The sequence below is a fragment of the Athene noctua genome, chromosome 1, assembly GCF_965140245.1.
Source record: "Athene noctua chromosome 1, bAthNoc1.hap1.1, whole genome shotgun sequence".
Classification (NCBI taxonomy): Eukaryota; Metazoa; Chordata; class Aves; order Strigiformes; family Strigidae; genus Athene; species Athene noctua.
Window position 1 is genome coordinate 52,227,619 of NC_134037.1, and position 20,264 is coordinate 52,247,882.

Sequence of the window (20,264 nt, forward strand, 5' to 3'; positions counted from 1 at the left end):
CGCACCGCGGGAGCGGCCGCCGCTCCACCGGCGCGGAGGGCAGAGCCGCGGGCACCTCCGGCACCGCCCGGCCCCGCGCTACCGCTCCGGCTCCTAATCTGATTTTTTTTTTTCCCACCCCCCCCCCCCTTCCCTCCCTCCCCTTCCCCCTCCCCGCCGTGCGCATCGCCCGCGGGGAGCGGGGCTCGGGGTGCAGCGGAGAGCCTGCCAGCCCTTAGCGGAGCGCGGCATGCCCGCCCGGCGGCCGCCCGCCTGCTAGGCTCCCGTCGGCACCGAGGAGGCGGCGGAGGAGGAGCGGGGTCGGCGACCGCCCGCCCGCCCCGTCGCAGCGCCCCGCCGCCGCAGCCGCCCGCGGGGGAGGCCAAGATGGCAGAGGCGTCGCCCGCCGCCCCGCTCTCGCCCCTGGACGTGGAGCTGGACCCCGAGTTCGAGCCGCAGAGCCGCCCCCGCTCCTGCACCTGGCCGCTGCAGAGGCCCGAGCTGCAGGCCAGCCCCGCCAAGCCCGCCGGCGAGCCGCCCGCCGACGCCGCCTCCATGATCCCCGAAGAGGAGGACGACGAGGAGGAGGGGGGCGGCTCGGCCATGGCCGTCGGCAGCGCGGCCCCCCCGGGCGGAGAAGCGGCGGCGGTCACCGCCGTCCCGGAGGAGGCGGCGCGGCTGCTGGCCCCGCTGCCCGGGGGCGGCCCGGAGGGGCCGAGCCTGTCGCCGGGGGGAGCGGCGGCGGCGGGCGGCGGGGGGCTGAGCGGGGGCCCGGCGGCGGCGGCGGCGACAGCGCCGAGGAAGTGCTCGTCGCGGCGCAACGCGTGGGGCAACCTCTCCTACGCCGACCTCATCACCCGCGCCATCGAGAGCTCCCCGGAGAAGCGCCTCACCCTCTCCCAGATCTACGACTGGATGGTCCGCTGCGTGCCCTACTTCAAGGACAAGGGCGACAGCAACAGCTCGGCCGGCTGGAAGGTGAGGGGGGGGTCCCGGGGCCGCGGCGAACCCACCGCGCCGCCCCGACGGGCGGGCTGCCCGCGGGGGATGCGGCCGCGGAGACGGGGGTGTCGGCGGCGTTCCCCGACGGCTTTCCCCGACGGCAGCCGGCCGGGCGCTGCTGCTGGCCCTGCTGGGGGTCGCGCTGCCGCCTTTGCTTATTTTTATGTTTATTTTGAGGGAGGAGGCTAAGAAAAGTTTTGGCTCTTTCCTGTTGCTGTGTGCAGGCGGTGAGGGCTCCTAACTCTGGCGACAGGGGAGCCGCTGGAGCGGAGCTGGCTGCTGTGGTGCGCAAGCACATAACCAGGGCGAGAAAAAAGAGGGAAGAAAAAATATTTGTAAGGGTGTGTGGCTCGGAGGTTTTCTGTCTGTTTTTTAAGTTACGGGTACCTTTGGTGTAACTCGCGCTGGAAATAAGCAGAGTCGGTTTTATGCAGGGTCAGTCTGAGTCTCAGAGCTCAGATACTGAACGACTCTATTTTTCATCAAGAAAAACCCCAGTGGTTTCCCACACGTTCCTCAAAGGCAATAGAGGGAAATTCGGGTCTTGACATTTCTTCATGAAGTTAATCAAAGCGTGGAGTTATTGGTTGCTCAGCCACGGGAATGCTTGGTTTGCGATTCCTGTGGTGCCAGTGTGTGAGGGCACCGTCTACTGATAAATCCCTTACAGCCGAGCATTTTCTGTCCAGCATTGTGACAGTTAGCAGCTAAGATTGCTGCTGTTTTAACTAGTGAGGAAAAAAAAAAATAACCGTTTTTGTGACTTGTTTACTCAGCGCGTGCAAAAGCACGTTGCAGGCAGGCAGGATTTTACTCTCAAAGACAGAGTCTAATAAGGCCTACCAGGAGCCGGTGCTACACGCAGAGCACATTTGAAGTGGTTTCCAGAACTACTTTTATTCTCCTTGTATTCCACGTCCATCTATTAATGTCTGTTGGATGTGGAAATGCCATGTACTTGCAGCTATACAGAAAGGCAGGTGCTGCTTGATGTCGATACTGTTTGCAGAGGGAAATCCCAGTACGGTTCAGTTGCTGCTGAGGGCCGATGCTGGCAGCATCCGAGACCGAGTTTTTGAATGGATGGCTGAAGGCGAATTTGCCGTGAAGTTTTACTGTGTTACAGAGAAATTAAATTTCCTCTTTGAATCTGTGTAGCTTTGGATCAGGGGATAACTTACAGTATACAAATCAGTCAGAAATGCTGTATGGATGAAACATCTCTGACAGTTTTCATAGTAGAAGCCCTGTCTCATATTTTGGTGCCTGAGAAGGACTTGCTGCTAGGAATTGAAGTACAGCTGTATGATTTCTACCTTCCAAATGGAGCACTGTAGAGGAAGCATTTCACTGACAGACTCGTCTCAGGCTGGGGAAAATAGAAACACAAAGTTTTATCAGTGGCATAGCTAATTCAAGACAAGGCTTTTAAAAACACAGATCCTTTTTACAGCTTTCGCGTCTGTATTAAGTGTTGAATTTTGATCTGACTTTACAAGTGCGACACGGAGTGTGATAAAGGGTTCCGATGACAGCCAGTGCCTTCCTAAGTTGTTTGGTTTCACGCCAAAGTGGTGGCTTTAGATGTCAGCTGCTATGACAAATCCAGTCTTTTTATCTGATACTTTGGATTTTCAGTAAATTCTCAATACCCGATTCAAATGAAGACTTACCAAACAACGGGGCTGATACTGTTTTGGCTGAATTTGGTGGCAAAACTGCCATTTGCTTCAGCAGAAGCAGGATCTGGGCCATAATGCAAAGTGCTTGCATTGATTAGTATGCTTAATACAGTCATAATTTTTCTGACAATTTATACTGTTAATTTGATATTGATTCTGTTGCTGAGCAGCATTAACTGGTACTTGGAGCTAATTAAAATGTTAAAAACTTGGATCCCTTGAGATTCCTCTGATAAAATTCAGAAGTTTCTCAAAAGCCTTTAAGATGACCTTTCTCAGGAGATGCAGGCACACTGGTGGCAGAAAATTCTGCCTCTTCTTGACTGTGAGCTGTCCCTGGAAGTTAGGGTGAGGCATTTGATCGCGTTAACGGTGGGTGCAGTTCTGTGTGGGTGGTAGGGGCATACTGAAAGGGGCAGGGGAGAGGTCAGGAGCTAATAATTTGCTAGGCATCCAAAACTGCTAAATTTAATTCCTTACAAGGGCTAGAGTTTCTTTTAATGTATGCATATACGTTCAGAAGATGACTGTTTCAGAAGAGGACTATTTCAGTTTCTTGGCTGGAACATAAGTTAGTTTGTGCAGAGGCAACACTTAGAGACTCCATCTTAGTCTCCCAATGCTAAAACACATTATATGTTATTATTATCTTTGTTTCCCTCACAGGTAATGAATACAACTCTTCAGGAACTAATGTCAGCTTTTCACATCAGACTTTTTCAGATTGCTAGATACACTGAGATTTTAAATGAACAGAAGCTGGTTCTGTATCAGAAGGCTTTTATCTTAATTTAGAATATTTTTACACAGCTAAATTCGTCTTTGAAGGGAGCAAGCCCATATAACAATATTCTGCTCTGACACTGAGTGGGAAAATTGTCATTTTAAACAAAGAGAAGAAGAGAACTTGGCTTTATTATCTTATGTATTATTATATATGAAATATTAATACCGTTTCCAGTGAGATGTGCTGAGTACCATAATCCGTAAACATAGCTGGGATTATACTCCTCAAAACAATTATTTTAAGAGCTATAAATTAAAGTTACAACTATCACTTTTTTTTTTTCTTTCCCCCCCTGGGGCATTAAAGCAGAAGTGAATATTTCAGATGTGGTTAGGAAGGCATATATTACATTTCCGCTAATTCAGATAAGGTTTGCCCAATGCACCCCCCCTCCCAACAATCTTCTTTGCTTCCCCCTCCCCCCGTCTCCGGTGGGACATTAGCTAACCTAATACTGCCTGACAGTTAACTAGGGCAGTAGTGTATGGTGCATCACTGTAGAGCCGGCACGCTGCGGACACGGTCGTGTGACATGGGCAGCCTGGTTTGATACAATCATGTACACTTCCAAATCACCGGGAAGGGTTTGGTACATGCTTCAATATGCGCTTACTGGCTTGAATACTTACAGAGGGTCGGTATTTATGTTTATCATCACTGGAGAGGGGAAAAGGTCTGAGGGTCATCTGGTTGCACCCTTGTGAAATGCACTGTGCCAGGCGGATAGGGCAGGTACTTCCACAGAGCTCCTCAATGACCAGATCTACCCGACTTTCCAAATTTGGGTATCTGTTACCCTGTGGATGTCCTGCAGTCACAAAAGTAGCGTGCTGACTGAAAATCCAGGTTTTTCCCTACACGTATTTATGATGCAGTAACTCGCTTCACTCAATAATCTTGAAATAGGAAACCGAAACACCTTCCTTTCTGTATATACAGTAGAGGTGCCCAGTTTCACTATAATTTAAGTACTTCCATATCTCTTCCTATAACGTTATTTTGTTATTTCTCGCAGCACTATCTTGTGAAATAGTCTTTTCTACATGAAGAGTACACTAGGGGGACTATTTTCCTCTTTGTTGAGCAGTATGGCAAGACTATGAATCTGGTCCTTTATACACAGATACCAGCAGTTGCCAAATCTAAATGCAGCTGATTTGCTTTGATTTTTTTTTTTTTTTTATCAGAAGCCTGTTTGTTTTACACCTGTTACATTCATCTTCCTCATGAAAGATAAATATTAGCTGCTGGGATATTTACTTTGAAGGGGAGATTTTTGTAAACTTTGTACATGGACATTTCATCATTCCTTACCATGTTTTATTGACCAATATGTACTGAGGGGCTGCAGTCCCTTCAGCGTAGCAAACACACGAGTCCCTTCTCTAATTATTGAGACTTGAAGAGACTTGAGAAGTTTGTCAGTGGTGTAGACAGATGTCTAAATCTGTTAGCCAGATGCTGATGTGCAAGATGTGTTGGCCTTTTTTTATCATCTTTTTGTAGAGGATGTGGGAAGGAAGCAAAGCCACTCTCTGTTCTTATTTCTCCTTCCTCAGAGTGGCACACAGCGTTTTTATCAGGAGTGGCAGCATAAAACAGGAGTTTGCATCGGTTTAATTTTTTCTCTGCTTTTTTTTTTTTTTTTTTTTAAGACTCTGTTTCCCAGTTAACTTCTGGCATGAATATTTTTTCCAGCTTTCTATTATATTCCTACTTTTTTTTTTTTTCTGATTTTTTTGCTATCTTGTTCATCTGTACAGAAGGGTTTGGGTTACAAACTGCAGCCTGATTATTTTAAGTTTTGATCTACCGAAGCAAGCACGGGTTTAAGCACGTGAATGGATCCTTGGGACTTCGCTAAGATTACTTGTGTGCTTAAATTTACCGCTTAAGCATCTTACCTGATCAAAGCCTTACTATGTTGTGCTTTAACAAAATACTCAGTAACATTTGTAAGTGAATTTTGTGCTGAGCAACGCAGAGATGTGTGGTTCTAGCCACAAAGTCGAAATTGTTAGATAATAAGCTTCTTGCATCAAAGAGGAGTATACTTTAGTATCAAAGTAACAAATGACTTTTTAAACTCTCCAGTAGAAACCATATGTAGATATTAGTGCACATTATTGTTTTATATTTGTAATGTACATCAAAGATCTCACTTTTCCCTAGTTTATGCAGGCAGGTGACAGCTATTACAGGAGAGAGACACCAAGTTGCTCTCCCGGAATCACTGACGTTGTTTGATCCACAGTGTGACCATGAGGAGCACCTCCACCGAAGGACTTCTTAACTGCAGATATAAACACATTGATTTGATGAATGTCATCAACTGCAAAGAGTCAAACAGGCAAACAGGCTCTGATAAACTTAACTTTTGATGTGAATGGGAAGCCTCCAGTGTATGATGCTGGATGGTATCACTGTCAGGTAGACCTGTTTGATAAATACTGCAATCAATGTTCCTCAGTTCTTTAGAGACAGAAGGTTACTTAAAACAGTCATGCAGTGTCGGCATTACTGTAATAGGTTATTAGTGCCAATATTTGAGTGTATTTAAAATAGGGAGCTTGAGAGTCAGAGGTTGACTCCTACACTTACCTGTGTGTTTGAAAGTACATGGTTAATGCTAATAAAGATGAAATCACCTTAGTGGCTTTTATATCCACTGCATTGTATTGGCTTGAACAAACACTGTCTGAGGCTATGAGGCTGGGGAAGAGAGGAGTCCTGGCGCTCCTGCCCTGGGACATCCTGCTTGTGTTTGTTTTCGTCCTGGTAAATTGAGATGTGTCTTACACACAAGGCCATTCTGTATTCGGGTCATTTTGGTGGTGCTACACCACTTTGCTGTAATCCTGGGAGATTAGGGGAGGCTGGGCACGTGCTGGTGCATTTAGAAAGGCGAGTGATTAGGGTTAGCCCGGTGGTTTTGTGAAAGCTCTTTGTGCTGACGTGGACAAAGTGGAAACCCAGAGCCGGTGGTGTCCCTTGCAGAAGGCAGGCAGCACAGGGGTAGGTGCAGCCCCCCCCAAGCCCCCTGCAGCAGCTGTACTGTTTTCAGCCAGCTTGAGCGGGGTGGATGGGGAGAACAAGCGTGAAGTCACCCCAGAAAATTACAGTGAGTGTGCTGAGTTCAAAGGGAGGCTTGAGGGGATTGCTCTGGAGATAAGGGAAAACTGAGGATAAACAGCTGAAGCATTTCTCTAGGTGGCAGCCTCCTAAAGGTGCCCTGCAAGATTTTGGCAGTCAGCTATTTTGCTTGGAAGTAAGGAAAATCTTTTGTGAGGATTGTTTCTTATTTGCAATGCAATTACAGTGGGTCTTAGCGTAGTGGTGGCTTGCCAAGGAAGAAACTGAAAGTGTTTCCTAATACAAGTTGTTACTTAGATGAAAATCTTTGCGTGTTCTTGTTTCTCTCCCACTTTTTTTCAAAGCCTTATTACTACCTCTGTCACAGAAAACATGATCAAGAGCAGGGTTATAAAATGGCAGCGTTAGTTTCTTCTGAAGGTATGAGGCCCTCTGCGTTTCAAGGCAGATTCTTTCTGGAGGAGGGCAAGCTCTGAGCATTCTCCTGGCACTGTTCCATTCCCCCCGCCATGAAAAACCGCAATTCCCGAGTGGCACTGGAAAGGGGACACAGCCTCGCCAGGTCCTGGAGCAGGAGGCACATCCAGGTCCCGCAGCACGTAGCGAGCATCCTGGTAAAGGCCTGCATGATAACACAGCACTCAGGGAGCTGCAGGGTTTTTTTGATGTGGCTTTTCTTGGGGCTGACAACACGTGTGTAGCGCAGTGGTTAAGGAGCAAAATAAAGTGTTCAAGTAATGTGTGCAGTCATTCAGTTTGCGGTAGTGCTGGCTCAGCACAGCATGAGTTAAGTGAAGATTGTGCTTAACCTTTTATTTGCTCTTTTCTGTGCTTCTACGAACTTAGACTGTTCTTTTCTGTTACAATTTCCTGAGCATTGCCACACACTAAGCTTGGAAAATGAGGTGCATTTAGCCAATTTATGGCCTGACATATGTTAATTAACATTAATTACCTGCTTGAATAGTCCATTTAGCACTTATTATTAAAAAGTGGCTTGTCTACAGAAGGGGATTTTCCCTCAGAGTGAGATGTTTTGTTCTAACTTGCTTCAGATGAAGTCAGGATGGGGTATCTCATGCTTCTCTGCACAGTGGTACCAGTTCCCTCATGTTCCAGTTGTGTGTATGGGATACCACTGCAACACGGACAGGCACCAACTCCTTACCCATGTGTATCTGACATTTATCTGACATTGGCTTACCTTTCCCAAGCAAACCAGCGTCTTTCCAAGTGGTTTTTGCTAGCGGTGAGTACAGCTCTTGCTCCTCTGATTGAGGCAGCTGAAGAAAGAGCCATGCTTCTCAGCCTGTCAGGAACTGCAGGGAGATCTGGAGGCCTGCAGTGATGTGGCCCCAGCCCCTGTTTGGAGTGTAGGGGGAGGGAAAGCTCAGGTGTACAAGGCTGGAGGGAGTGTGTAGGAGTTGCTGGGGCACACTGTGGTCCCCAGCAGGAAGGGTGTCTCCGGCTCTACGTAGCCAAGGAGGATGGACATTGAGGTTCCCGCAGCCATTGGGAGCAGGCCACTGCTGGAGTGGAGCATGGTCTCCCAACAACAGCAGGTTATGGCTTGCGGTATTCATCAGCAATGTTATCTGAATTATCTCCTGGGCAGTGCGTTGGGCAAGGGTTATCACAGGTCACTGGTCTAAAACCAGTGAGATGAGGGGAGTAACAAGCAGAAAGCACTTGTTCAATTTCCAAATACCAATATTTTTTAAAAATAAATTCCATTCCTCAATTCCCCATTGCCCAATTTCTCATTTCTGTCTTGGGAGACTCCAGGGATGTTATGTCCTACTTCACCTTCTCCATCCTTCTCTTTGTAACACCGGCCAGGGGGGTTGCATGGTGCATGGGGTCTCATTGTGGAAAATGGAGGACTGATTCATAACTGTGCAGGGCATGGTGCAGAGTATAGCTGCATTTTGGTTGGGGATCAATACAGTGTGGAGGCGATTAGGCTGCAGGACTAATGAAGAGCAATTTCAGGGCAGTGTAATGGTTTGGGAACAAATGAGTGATTGTGTTAGTCTCTACCTCATCCCTGTGATGAAGCAGCAAGGGAGCTTTCAGTGGGGCTGGAGAAGAACACTGCTCTGTTGACTTTGCTTTTTGCCCCAGTGGTTCTTCCTGGTGCTGTGCCTAGCTGTGAGGTCCAGGAGGAGCCAGTCTTGCCCTGCAAAGCCAGAGTCCTTTCTCTGGGCCACCCCCTTTGCATATTTGCTCAAGGACTGATATGATTGTAACACTGCTTTGCAGGTGATTTGAGGCAGGTCGGGAGTTAACAACATTGGTGTCTTGTTAATATCTCTGTGTGTGTCCTACCTGGACTTCGCTTATTGGGGCAATTTTCTTTATCTCTACATTGGTACCTATTAAAAATAAAGGCTGTTTAAGTACTTCTACAGATATAAAACACCTTTGTAAGATTTCACTAGCAGAGAAGTGCCTTTCTGGGAATTTGTACTGGTAAAGAAATGCCATGTGAAAATTAGCTCTTACAACAGACTTGTGCTAACGAATTGAATGGATTGCTTGCTTGACTGCAATATGCTACGTACTTAAGAGATGAGTTATAAAATACTGAGTTTTCACTTGAACATGTTTATTTGTTAAGATACTCTTTTGCTTTAGTTTTTTTATTTTATCCCTGTGGGTAAAGTTGCCGCTCACCATGTGTAAAGGGATGTGTGAGGGAGGTGTGTGCTAGGACAGGGGGGCAGAGGCAGCTATCTTTGCCGGAGGCCTGGGTGAAGGTTGGCTTGAAGCAAGAGGGACAGCGTGGCACCAACAGCTTGTCCTGTCATCAGGACCTTTGCAGCTTTTACCTCCAAGTCTCCTGGAGAGTGCTGCCCACCAGTTTTGGAGGGCAGGAGGGTGCTCGTGGTGAGTATGGGGCTCTGCCTCCGGCTGATGTACACCTGGGTGCTGCCGGCGGTCAGGTGTGTTTCCATGGGGTGAGTCACTGGATCATGCCACTTCTGCGTCCCTTCATCCGCTGCCTGTGCCGAGGTGAAGGGTGGGTCTGTGCTGACGTCTCCCTGCCGAAATCCTGTTGAGAGCTCTGGAATGAGGGCAGGAGGCAGGAGTACTGCCAAAGGTGCCGTTTGTCTCCTTTGACACGTACCTCTGAAGCTGCCTTCATGCTTTGTGTGGTGCTGTGGGTCTGCCTGGAGGCTGCTCGTAACCCAGCCCTCAGCCTTGCAGTGCCTTCAGGCCAGCCTGCCTCCCCATTCCTGGCTTTCCCAGACCTTCCGCTCTCCCTAGGGCGCAGCAGAGGCCATGAGCACACTCCGGACTGTGACCAGTGGGTTTGATGCAGTCCTAGGAAAAGTTTTCGGTAGGTTTGCTGGCTTCTGACTACTGTGAGCAGTAAAGGGCAGATCTGTGCTGCTTGCCATCTCTTGAACAGGGAGGTAACATCTGCTTATCCCTACCTCAGAGGTGGGGGAGGCAGCAGATATGTTGGAAGGCGGATGAGGATAGACAGCGGTCTGCTGGGGGAGGACAGATAGAGAAGCACCCAAACGCATAGGCACAAGTCTGCTTGGGCTTCACTCTGCGTCCCGGCTGCTGTGACCGGTCATTTCTTAGTGGGGATGAAAACTGGTTTGCATGGATGCAGCCCAACTTATGATGGTGCAGCTTTCGTGAGTAGGTGAAGAGAGCAGGGTCTGACTATTGCCCCTGTTAAAGGCCAAGTTAAAGCAGCAGTGGGATTCTCCTACGGTGCCTTAGCAACGTGCATTTGCATCACTGTAGGTAAGACTCAAGCCAGCAGTGCTTAAAATCCTGATTGCAGCTGAGGCCTGACTCCCTGTGAGGACTGAGCATGACCATGGGGTGTTAGTAACAGTGCTGCACTTAAGTAAACAAAGCTTTATTTAAAAATGTATTAATTATCTAATCATATTCTAATGCAAACTACTCTCCTAGTCTAGACAGCCAGCACCTCTGACATTGTAGACAATTTGCCCTTTAGAACTCAGTATTTTCTCATGCTGTACCATGTTGGTTTCTACACTTTTTTCCAAATAGGACGCAGAAGAATAAATAAATTATTCTAAAGAAATCATTTTAGGACACGACTTCCAGGGCTCTATTTGTTTTATCTAGAACGTGGACTGAATTATCTTGATAGATGCTCCAGTTCTGTGTCAGTACTCTTAAAACCTGCTGTATTTGTTTTTTTTTCTCTCCACACTAGCTCTTCAAGCAGCTATTTAAGCTCTCCGAAACATGTTATGACCAAAGTTAGCCCCACTTTCTCACATGAAATTTGCAGTGTAAACATACCTTTAAATGCAAGACTTAATCCAAATCAAAAAGTTTCAGACTTTGCAGGTATTTGTGAAGTTAGGCTGTGAACCTCTATCTTGTGTAAATATATTTGCTAGTACTTCATGAGGATTTATCAGGTTCATATATAAAATTCTAGATATGCTTAGTGCATAAAATTTGGCATCTGATAAGTGAGAACAGTACTCAACAAAGAATGTCTTTGTGTGAGCTCTCACAGGCTCCCACGTTATCACCTTTTTTTGCTGATTGGTTTTGTGCTGAGAGCAGTGATGTGGTTTCCTGAAAGCCTATAACCTACTGTTTGTTCTGCAAAACTGTTCTGGACCTTAACTAATTTCCAGAGAATGTTTTTTTCCAGGAATTCGCAGGAGAAGGTAACGCCAGTTCAAGTCGTGTCCTGAGATGCTTGTAAGCTGAGACATGTAGAGCCGCTGTCCCTGTTTTTGTGCAACACGATCTGTTGTGTTTAAAAGTTTCACTGTATGGGGGAACTCAAAACCATTTGTCTGAGATGTCAGGTTTCAGAGTGAATGGTGCTTCTTTAAGTATTCATTGAGACCTACAATGGGAGGCTGCTGGTCCTACCATGCCTTTGTAGGAGAACAGCGGCACCAAGAATGTTGCTGCCACTGAGGAGCTGTAAAAACAAGCCTTTTGTGAAACTTGTTCAAACAGCTTCTCCTTTTGCATAGACTGAGCCATATATATGGCCCAGATAAACGCGCCACATCTAAAATCTTTGATTTGCAAATGGAAGTCATATCAGAGCATGGATTGGGCAGAGGTTTCCTGCCTACTTTGAGCAGCAGCCAAAAGCTCCAAACCTAATATTATTATTTTCATCATGATGTTGACAGTGTGATTTGCATTTCCCGTAGCATGTTGAGATTTATTTCTTGCCCCATTGCTCTGACAGTGTGGTCCATGCATGGCAAAAATACTCCTGATTAAAATGTACTAGAAGGTATGCATGCACAACTGGGGTAGAAGGAAAATCTTTTATGAGGAATTTTTTTCTATAAAGCTCTGGGGAAGGGAACTGTGTGCTTAAGAAAGTATTTGAAAATCAATAGTGATGCCATTTTACATACTAAAAAAGAGGGAAGGTGTGTAGGCCATAAGGTAGTGGCATACAGGGCTGGGAGGTGGAAGGATTCTGTGAACTAGCAGTAGGGAGTAAATCAGCCTGATGTATGTTCATAGACATCTGATGTCTACTGGGCCTAGTGAGGTAGCTTGGAGCAGGTGGAAGAAGCATACTGTTTACCTTATTAGAAGCATAAATAAAATCTTTCCAGCATTTTTCTAAATTAAAATGCATTTGAAGCATATGTCAGAATTTTACATCCAAGAGAGATCTCTAAAACCTTGCTGTTCCCCAGGGAGACTGTTTCTAGCCCACCTTCTTCAGGGCTCTGCCAGGTAACAAGTCCTCCTGGTCAGAGGATGAAGTGGGATGTACATTAGCAGTTGGAGATATTTGGGTTCTTCCTGAGCGCACCCATACTCCTCTTTAGTCAGTGGGAAAAGGTCTATCATTTGAGGCGATAGACCATGGAATTGGAAAAAAACAAAGAAAATGATCGTGGTTGAAAATCACTGAAGATAGGATTTCACCTCTGTGTATTTACTGGGAAGTCGGTGATGGTGGGGAGTAGGGCCTGGGCTGCTGTACAGTCAGAGCAGTTCTATATCTCCAGTGTATTTTAGACACCAAGGAGACAAAGATGATGCTAATTGCAAGAGAAACTACTTAACTGCTTTGTATTATGTGTGAAATGAAGGGGGAATAATGCTGATAGAATGACCTATTTTGACTTTCTCAGCATAATATGTTTAATGCTTTAGTCTTTTTCTGGACAGTGAATTACAATTTTATCAAATCCTGCTGGAAATGAATATGTTGCTGGGCAAAGTATTTTATCCTTGCAGTTTTAACCACGGAGTTACCTCTTGCTGCTTGACTCGGTGGCAGGAGTTTTCTCTTTTGGCTGGAAAGGTCTTTTGCTATGCAACACAGTGACAGCAGGTTTTTTTAATACAAAATAGGGACCTGTCAGGAAGAATATAAAATAGGGCACTGAAAGAGTCTAATTTAGAAGGAGAAAGGGCATAAATCTCCACCTCCCTCTGATGACAGAAGGTCAAAGTACAGCAGAAATGTTTCACTGGTTGTAAAATGCTGGTTCGGAGCTGTGTCTAACCTCCTTACAAATTTTTTTACTTTATTTTTGGTATGTAACTGGACGTTAGATAAGGGGATTCTTAGACGATGAAGCGCCTCTGTTAGGGTCCGCTCTGCTTATTGTGCCGTTGCAGAAATTGTTCGCTGTTTTGGACCGGTGTCAGACAGAATAATACTGAATAAGTCCCAGATGAATGTGGGTGGTGAAAGGAGAAAAATGACTTCAAATAAAGAGGGGTATTATCAACTGAGCAGCCAGTGTTGATCCTATGTTGCTGAAAAATGGAAGCAAGAAAAAATAGTCTTTTTTTTCCTTTTTTTTTAAAGATGGAAAATCTTAGCTGAAAAATTTTTTCTGACCAGAGTTTGGTACCCTGCTTAAACTTGCAGCAAATTAGCATTGCTGCAGCAGTGCTGCAAAGTATTGAGAGGGAGAACAGAAGTACAAAGAAGCCTCCAAAACTTGAGAGTATCCTCAGATTCTTTGTCCATTTAGGACAACATGACCTGTAGCGTCACTTGCAGCTGCTGGATCCAAGAGTATAAATAGTGAAAAGAACACTGATTTGGCCAGGATAAAATGTTCATTTTGGGTTTTTCCAGCAGCTGTGTCAGGACTTAACCCTGGCAAAAGCTTCTCACATGTCATCTTTTTATTTAGGCTCATACTAAGCATGTGCAATGACAGTGATCTCTAACTGAAGAAAAAATGGAAAAAAAGTAGTAAATTGAGAAATAGTGTGGATTTGGTGTCCCCTCAGCCTGAAGGAAAAACAGTTTACTTGAACAGTATGATAGCAGTTGTTTGAGAAATTAAGTGTGGATTTCCTGCGATTGTAGTTGAATCATGACATCTTACTAAATTTATTCAGTCTTGAGTGCCTGGTTTGACATTTTTGCTGGATGATGGTTGGTTGGTTTTGTTGATGTGTGGTTTTTTTTAAAAAAAAAAGCTCTGCATGGTCTGAAAAATGATAGTTTCCTTATTTTCTGCAGTAAACTGTATCAGGTGCCAAACCACCAATTCTTCCAGGTGGGTACAGGCGTGTGGGGGCCAGCAGCTTTCTTCCTAGAAGCACCACGATATGGTGGGTGGATTTGAGCAATGCCAGGGATGGGCTTTTCCTATTTTCCAGGAGCAGACAGGGAGTAGGAAAGTTGGATTTTGCATGGCTTGACCATTAACTGCAGATTGCCGGAGTATCTCTGTGGATAGTTCTCACTGTTCAGTGAAGTGCCAAGCAGAAGTACTAAATAAGAGCGAACTTCATTTATACAAAAATCTGCGCTGAAGAAATGTTTCAATATAAAAGCCAAATGCTCAGGAAGTACAAAATGTCAGACATAAAGTTGCCTCTACACTTGAAATTACTTCTCATGCTGGCTATGACACCATTGTTAGTAACGAGCTCACACACTCTATCCACCCCCAGTATCCTTGTCAGGCTGGATGTTTCAGGGGGTATTCAGGGTTTCAGTTCATCCCCCGTGATCTCTGTGTGGGCCCTGTGCCATACTTGCACTCAGCTCTGAGTAAAGAAGTACACCCTTCCTGGTGTGCTTGTCTGTGTTATTTGCCTCCCCAGTATCTGCGGGCTTCCCCAACAAGCACCATCCCAGCCCTGCATCCTCTCTTTCCCTCTCCTCGCCAGACTCCTACCACCCCCCCTCCCCCTTTGGTCTCCTGTCCCAGCTTCCTTCCCTGCAATTCCCAGTCCTGCTCCATGCATCCCTCCTTCCGTTTCCTGTGATCTCCTACCCCTCTGCCCACCTCCCCTGGTTTTCATATCTGCTCTGCTTGTCCAGCTTGCCTGTTGTTTTGTCCAGCTCCCCATTCCACATTTCTCCCCTGCCCCAGGATTCCCTATTGCCTGTATCTTGCCTATCCCAGGCTGCTTATCCTGTTTCTAATCCCAGTTTCAGTTCAGGTTTGCAAAGCTATTAGCAACGGGGAAGAGGGTTTTATAGTAGGAAGCATTGGACAATACGAGGTGTAGGTGGGGCTCACAGCACTACCTATAATTTACAACATTGTTTTTTTTAACTAATCCACCCTTAGGTAAGCAGTCCTGGTGCTGTCAGCGTGCAAATCCTTAGTCGTTTGGTTAGTCCTATTTCCTCTGCTGATACTGTGTACAGAGGGGTTGCTCATTTGTGTAAGAGAAGATGAATCCTGCCTTAGAGATACTTCGATCTCTTATTTTCATGTGGCCTTGACTAGAATATACAAGTTTGTAGGTCTACTGAGCTGTCCCTAAAATATTTAGTGGTACATGTAGTAATGGCTCTTATTTCCATGGTGAGGGGCTGTTCCTTTTTCCTTCCCTATCCATGAGTAGAGAGGAGGCATACAAGTTCCTGACCGATAATATGTAAGACCTGAAAGTGTACAGTCTGTAGTCACACCATGTACTGCCTCTTCTAGTAGGTGCCCACTGACTTGGTGTATTCAGCCTAGAAAACATAAAGAGCATTTTCCTTGCAAAGCTCCACAGTTTTCTTGCATCTTCTGCCTCTGCTGCTAACTTCATGCCTGGACTTTAATGATTCTGGTAAATGCTGCCACATCTAGGTGGGAAGCTGTTCACAGGTTTCTTGTTACCAGAATTAGAATTAGAAACTTACACTAAATGTTGGTCAAAACCGCAGGGTGATGCCTTGGAGTGTTACTTTCACTGGAGGCGATTTAGCTTCTGTCATAGTCAGTAGGTAGTGTCCAATGGATTTGGTGCTAGATCAAGTCATTTAATGGTGTGAATAACCTTATAATTGACCTTTAAAAAGTGCTTCTACATAGAGTGTGCAGTTTATGAGTGCTTTGTTCCTTTGTGATAAAGTTTAAAACTTTAGCAGGGTAACAGGGTGGCCTCTACTCTTTCCATTACAATGAAGTGCCTGCAAACACACATACCAACAAATAGCACAAATGCAAGTCTAGCATGCATGCCCTGCTTTCTCACCCGCAAGAGAAATCTGTGGTTTACTCTCCACCACTGCTCCCTAAGCCATTTCAGCAGCTCGGTCGGCAGAGGGGTTCACTGGTGGTGGTTGATGCCTTTCAGGTACTGTGCTTTAGTTTCTCAGGCTGTTGATAACAACTGTTAAGTCACAGCTCTCTGGGTCATGATGTATGGGGATTTTCTAATGGTTGTGGTGACCTTGGGAGGGAATTAGACTGGATGTAATGTTTCCAGGAATTGGAGACGCCTGTGCCATTGAGCTGGTGCATGTTGCCGAATCAATTACTAGTATTGGCAGGATTTTGCTTTAGGGGAATTTTGCAGCTACATCACAGTCTTGTTATTAGTAGATTATTGTTAATTGGTTTTAATACAGAGCCAGATATTTGCAGGGAGGAGGGACTTTAAATGGTTTCTGTGAAGTATTTTCTCTATATGCAGCACCGTTGCAGGGCATACCCTGGCACTGTGTCTTACTTTCGTGTTCAGGAAATTTTCATCAGTTCCTGTGTGGAAATACACATTTGGTGTAGATTTGTCATTTTCAGGTGAAGAATCACTGTCTGGTGCCCCAACCTCCTCTAGAGTCAGTGGTGACAACTGAAACTCTCCGCATGGAGATTTTGTAACTTTTCTGTAACGTGTTGAATTATGATAGGGGACTTGGCACTTTTGTAACAGGCTGCTGCAGTTTAGGCCCCTGGCGAGCTTTTGCAGAGGGGCTTCCCAGCGACCCCCTCTGTTTTTATGTGAAGCCCATGGTCTAAATCCAGGTCGCCAACCTCTGCCACACCATCGCAGTCAGGTGGCGTGGAGCCCTCACAATGCAATGTACCCAGATGCTTTTAATTTGTGACATAACAGATCGTGAATGTGCCTCTTCACAGGTGAAGGAGGGTGCTAAGACCCCACTTTGTCAGTGCAGGCTTTGAGCTGCACGGTTTTGCTCTGCGAGAGTGGGGTCTGGCTGAGGGCTGCCTCCCTCGTTGGCTTTTCAGTTTTGTGCCAGCGCAGAGTGGTGTTTTCGGAGGCCTGCTCAGCCAAAGCTCTGCTTAGGTTAGTGCTTGCTCATGCGATCGCTGCAGTCACTGGGAGCCCTCTGTGGAAGTGCAGCCCCCCTAATTCAGTCAGCCCGTTGTTTACTGTGTTTGTAATTGACTGTCAAAGTGTTGCATTTAATCCAAGTGCTGGTAGGGTTTTCCTCAAAATGCCTGTGTAGCGTTAAGCCAGTTAGGAGTTACAAATGTAAATATGTTTACACAGAAACGAGGAATGCATGAAAGCTGGCATTGCTTAAGCAGCCAAAAGCAGCGTGATTATATGCTAGAGGGACACTGAAAATGTAGGTTGCTGGAGTGTGCCTCCAGAAGTAAATCCCAACCAGAAACGCTTGCAGTCCCTGCCTTCTAGTGCACTGTCTGCTATGGCGGCTGAGGCAACATGGGGGAGAGGGCTCAGGAGTCCATGGGTGTCCTCATGGAGTTTTATAGGGAAGTTTGAAATGCCGGAGAGAAGCATGGGCTGTTCCTGAACGGGTCCTTGTTTTAGATTTTTCCAGGCAGTAGCAGCATAGCCGGCAATCGGGGAACCTCTGACGCTAGTGTTTCATAACTGAAAGTTAAGCATTTTTCACAAGCTGTCCTATTTTGGGTTGTGAGCACGGGCACACTCACATGCACACCCCTCGCACACCCCCCCCACACCCCCCCAGCACATTGTTTACTTCCTCTGTAAGTTCTGGGACATTCAGTACTAAGGAGCATGATACGCTTGCATAAACACCCCAGCCAGATTTATCTCTCAAGCCTATCTTTCCTTTCCCATCTTGGAAAGTGATCAATCTGCAACACACATTTTGTTCTTTGATTGCAGGGCATTATTCTGTAATCATTTACAGTTTTGCAGAGCTGTAGCACTAGCTTGATGGAGTATTTCTGTCATGTAGCCATCGGTGTCGGCTGAAGCTTTAGCTGCATGACGCGGAGGGACCATTACTGTGCAGCTCTGTGTGATGTTAAAACTGTTTTCTCTTTATATTGTGTGCTTTCTATGCATTCAAAAAAAAATCAAATGTACATATTTAAAGTGCAGGTAAGTGTCTCCACAGCAATAAAGGCTGGGGGCTGGTTTGTAGGTTTTAGAAACAGTGTCAGTACTGCAGCATGCTGGCTGCCAGCTGAGGTTTTCCTATGCGTTTGTGGAGGGTGGAGGAGTTTAAATAACTTTTGTTTTTCATGCTGCGCATCATATATTGAAGCCTACACTCGTTAGAAATTGGCAGCCTATGTAGATACAGGAACCTGTACATATCAGCTAGTGTCTGAGAAAAACAGAAAAGTGAAGAGATTGAAGGTGAATCAGAAAATCTGTCCCGTCTTTACTGCCTTGAGGCTTTTCCATGTGCCCTTTGTGTTTTTTATTTGTTTTCCACATTTTCCAGTGTGCAAGAAAAGGAGATAGGAGAGGTAACAACCTTGAGTTAACATGCTGTGGGTTGAGATAAAGCTATTAAGCAAGAGTTCTGTTTGATTCAAGGTGTCCAAGCTGTAAACGACTACTTCTTTTAGTAAAAAAGTGTGAAAAGTAGATAGAAAAAAATTCAAATAAAACCATGTGACTTTGGGTTCTGACATGCTGGTAAGTTTATTTTTGCAATATATGTACACCTTTCTCTCCTACAAAGGTTTTTCAATGGACCTGAAGTTGGTGGGTCTGGACCAGTCAGTCACCCATACCAATGGGTGTGTTGTTCCAAAGCGACTCAGAGATCAGGCCTACACACTATGTTGGACAAAACACTTTTTTGTCACCTTATGACAAACCAAAGCCCTGCAGTTAAAGGACAGAAGCCATAGCACTCATACTGTGTGCAAAGACCAGGGAAAACTGAGGGCATTGCAGGTGCAGAGTGTCAGTTAAATGAGATGTCCAAAGGACCCCATGCCAGAAATCAGGACAAAAAAATCTTCCAACAGCCTTCCCTGTCAGTCTGATCTTGAGGGCAGGGCAGGGCAAAGGAGGGGGGTTTCCTCTGACTGCAAATCCAGCAGTTGTTTTAAGTGGGCAGGTGTCAGAAGAGTACCCAGCTCTGCCTTGGGGACCTTAGAGCGCCAGGCCAGGAGGAGCACCAGCAGTGGGCTTTGGAGCAGGGAGAACAAGCAGCACAGACAAGTAGTGACACGGCATTTTGCTTTTAACCCCTGCTCCCTGATTCATTGATTTGTAGGGTTATCTAGAGCATCTGATGACAAATTTCACTTCTCCATCGTAGAAGTACAAATTTCTGTGAAGTCCTCATGCAAATTCCTTAATTATAAATAAAGGAGAACTTAAAAGCAAGGAGAAGAAAGACTAAGGCTCTTGTGAAACAACAGCTGTTTAGGAAACCTACCAAATCATCTAAGGAAGCTACAGGTTCAGACTATATGTATTTATGGAGGTATCCAACTGCTTGCTTGTGTTCAATCCAAGGATTAAGGTAGCTATCCTGTGGTTGTTGGAGGGGAACGTGCCGCTTGGAATTGTGAGTTTGCACCATCTCCACTCCAGTGGAATGAGGTCCTTGGTTAGATCATATTTGAGGAAGGGACCAGGTCAATAACATTTTTCTGCAGTGGTGAATTAGTGGCAACGGCAAGAATCTTAGCAACAGGCTACTTTTCTTAGCATCTGAGAAAGACCAAAATTATATGAACCAGTGCCAGCCACTTCCCATACTCTCTGTTCCCCCAAAATCGAATGAAACTGTGTCTTGTCCCAATGTGACTTCAGTTTTGCAGCAGATTTTAAGCTCTGGTAAATGAGTGGAATCGATTCAGCATATGAGGCAGAGAGGAGTGCAGTGCTGCCGAAATGCAGCCTTGCAGTGCTAGTTCCTGTGCCCACAGCTGGGACCCGCTGGGATGGCTTGTGTCTCAGCTTCAGGAGCTGAATAATTCATATGGAGTGTCCTGTGGTGGGAGCTTCCTCTTCCTGCGCTTGGACGTGTGCCATGGGGTCATGGAGTCCTGGTTCAGCATTGCTCACCCCAAAACCCTTACCGTCTCAAAATGGTTTGTAACAGTTGTATTTGTTTTCCTGTAACAGTGAGAGATGAACCCCATTAATCTCTTTTGTTTACATCAGTGTTCATACAGAGTACTGGGAGACATACTGGGTTCAGCACAATGGAGCTTCACACTGAAAATTTGAGGCCCCATCCCATCAGGCAGAAAGGAGCCTTTGCCTCAGTGTGGGTTAATTATTCATTAATAGCTGGCTGGGTGGACAGG

General features: G+C 45.9%; 1 protein-coding gene across 13 annotated transcripts in view; it reads left to right on the forward strand.

Annotated features, from left to right (window-relative positions):
* The first annotated feature begins 241 nt into the window (after positions 1-241).
* The window catches only part of FOXO3 (forkhead box O3), a 94,954-nt gene continuing 74,931 nt past the window's right edge, over positions 242-20,264 (forward strand). For 9 of the 13 annotated variants that reach the window (XR_012632818.1, XR_012632820.1, XR_012632819.1 and 6 more), the window contains exon 1: positions 242-957. Coding sequence is in view for 10 of the 13 variants with exons in the window: in XM_074896142.1 (XP_074752243.1) it covers positions 367-957 (591 nt within the window). In the remaining 3 variants the exon portion in view is untranslated. The remainder of the gene's footprint in view (positions 958-20,264) is intronic. The other 4 variants (XM_074896139.1, XM_074896138.1, XM_074896141.1 and 1 more) reach the window with 4 other exon arrangements.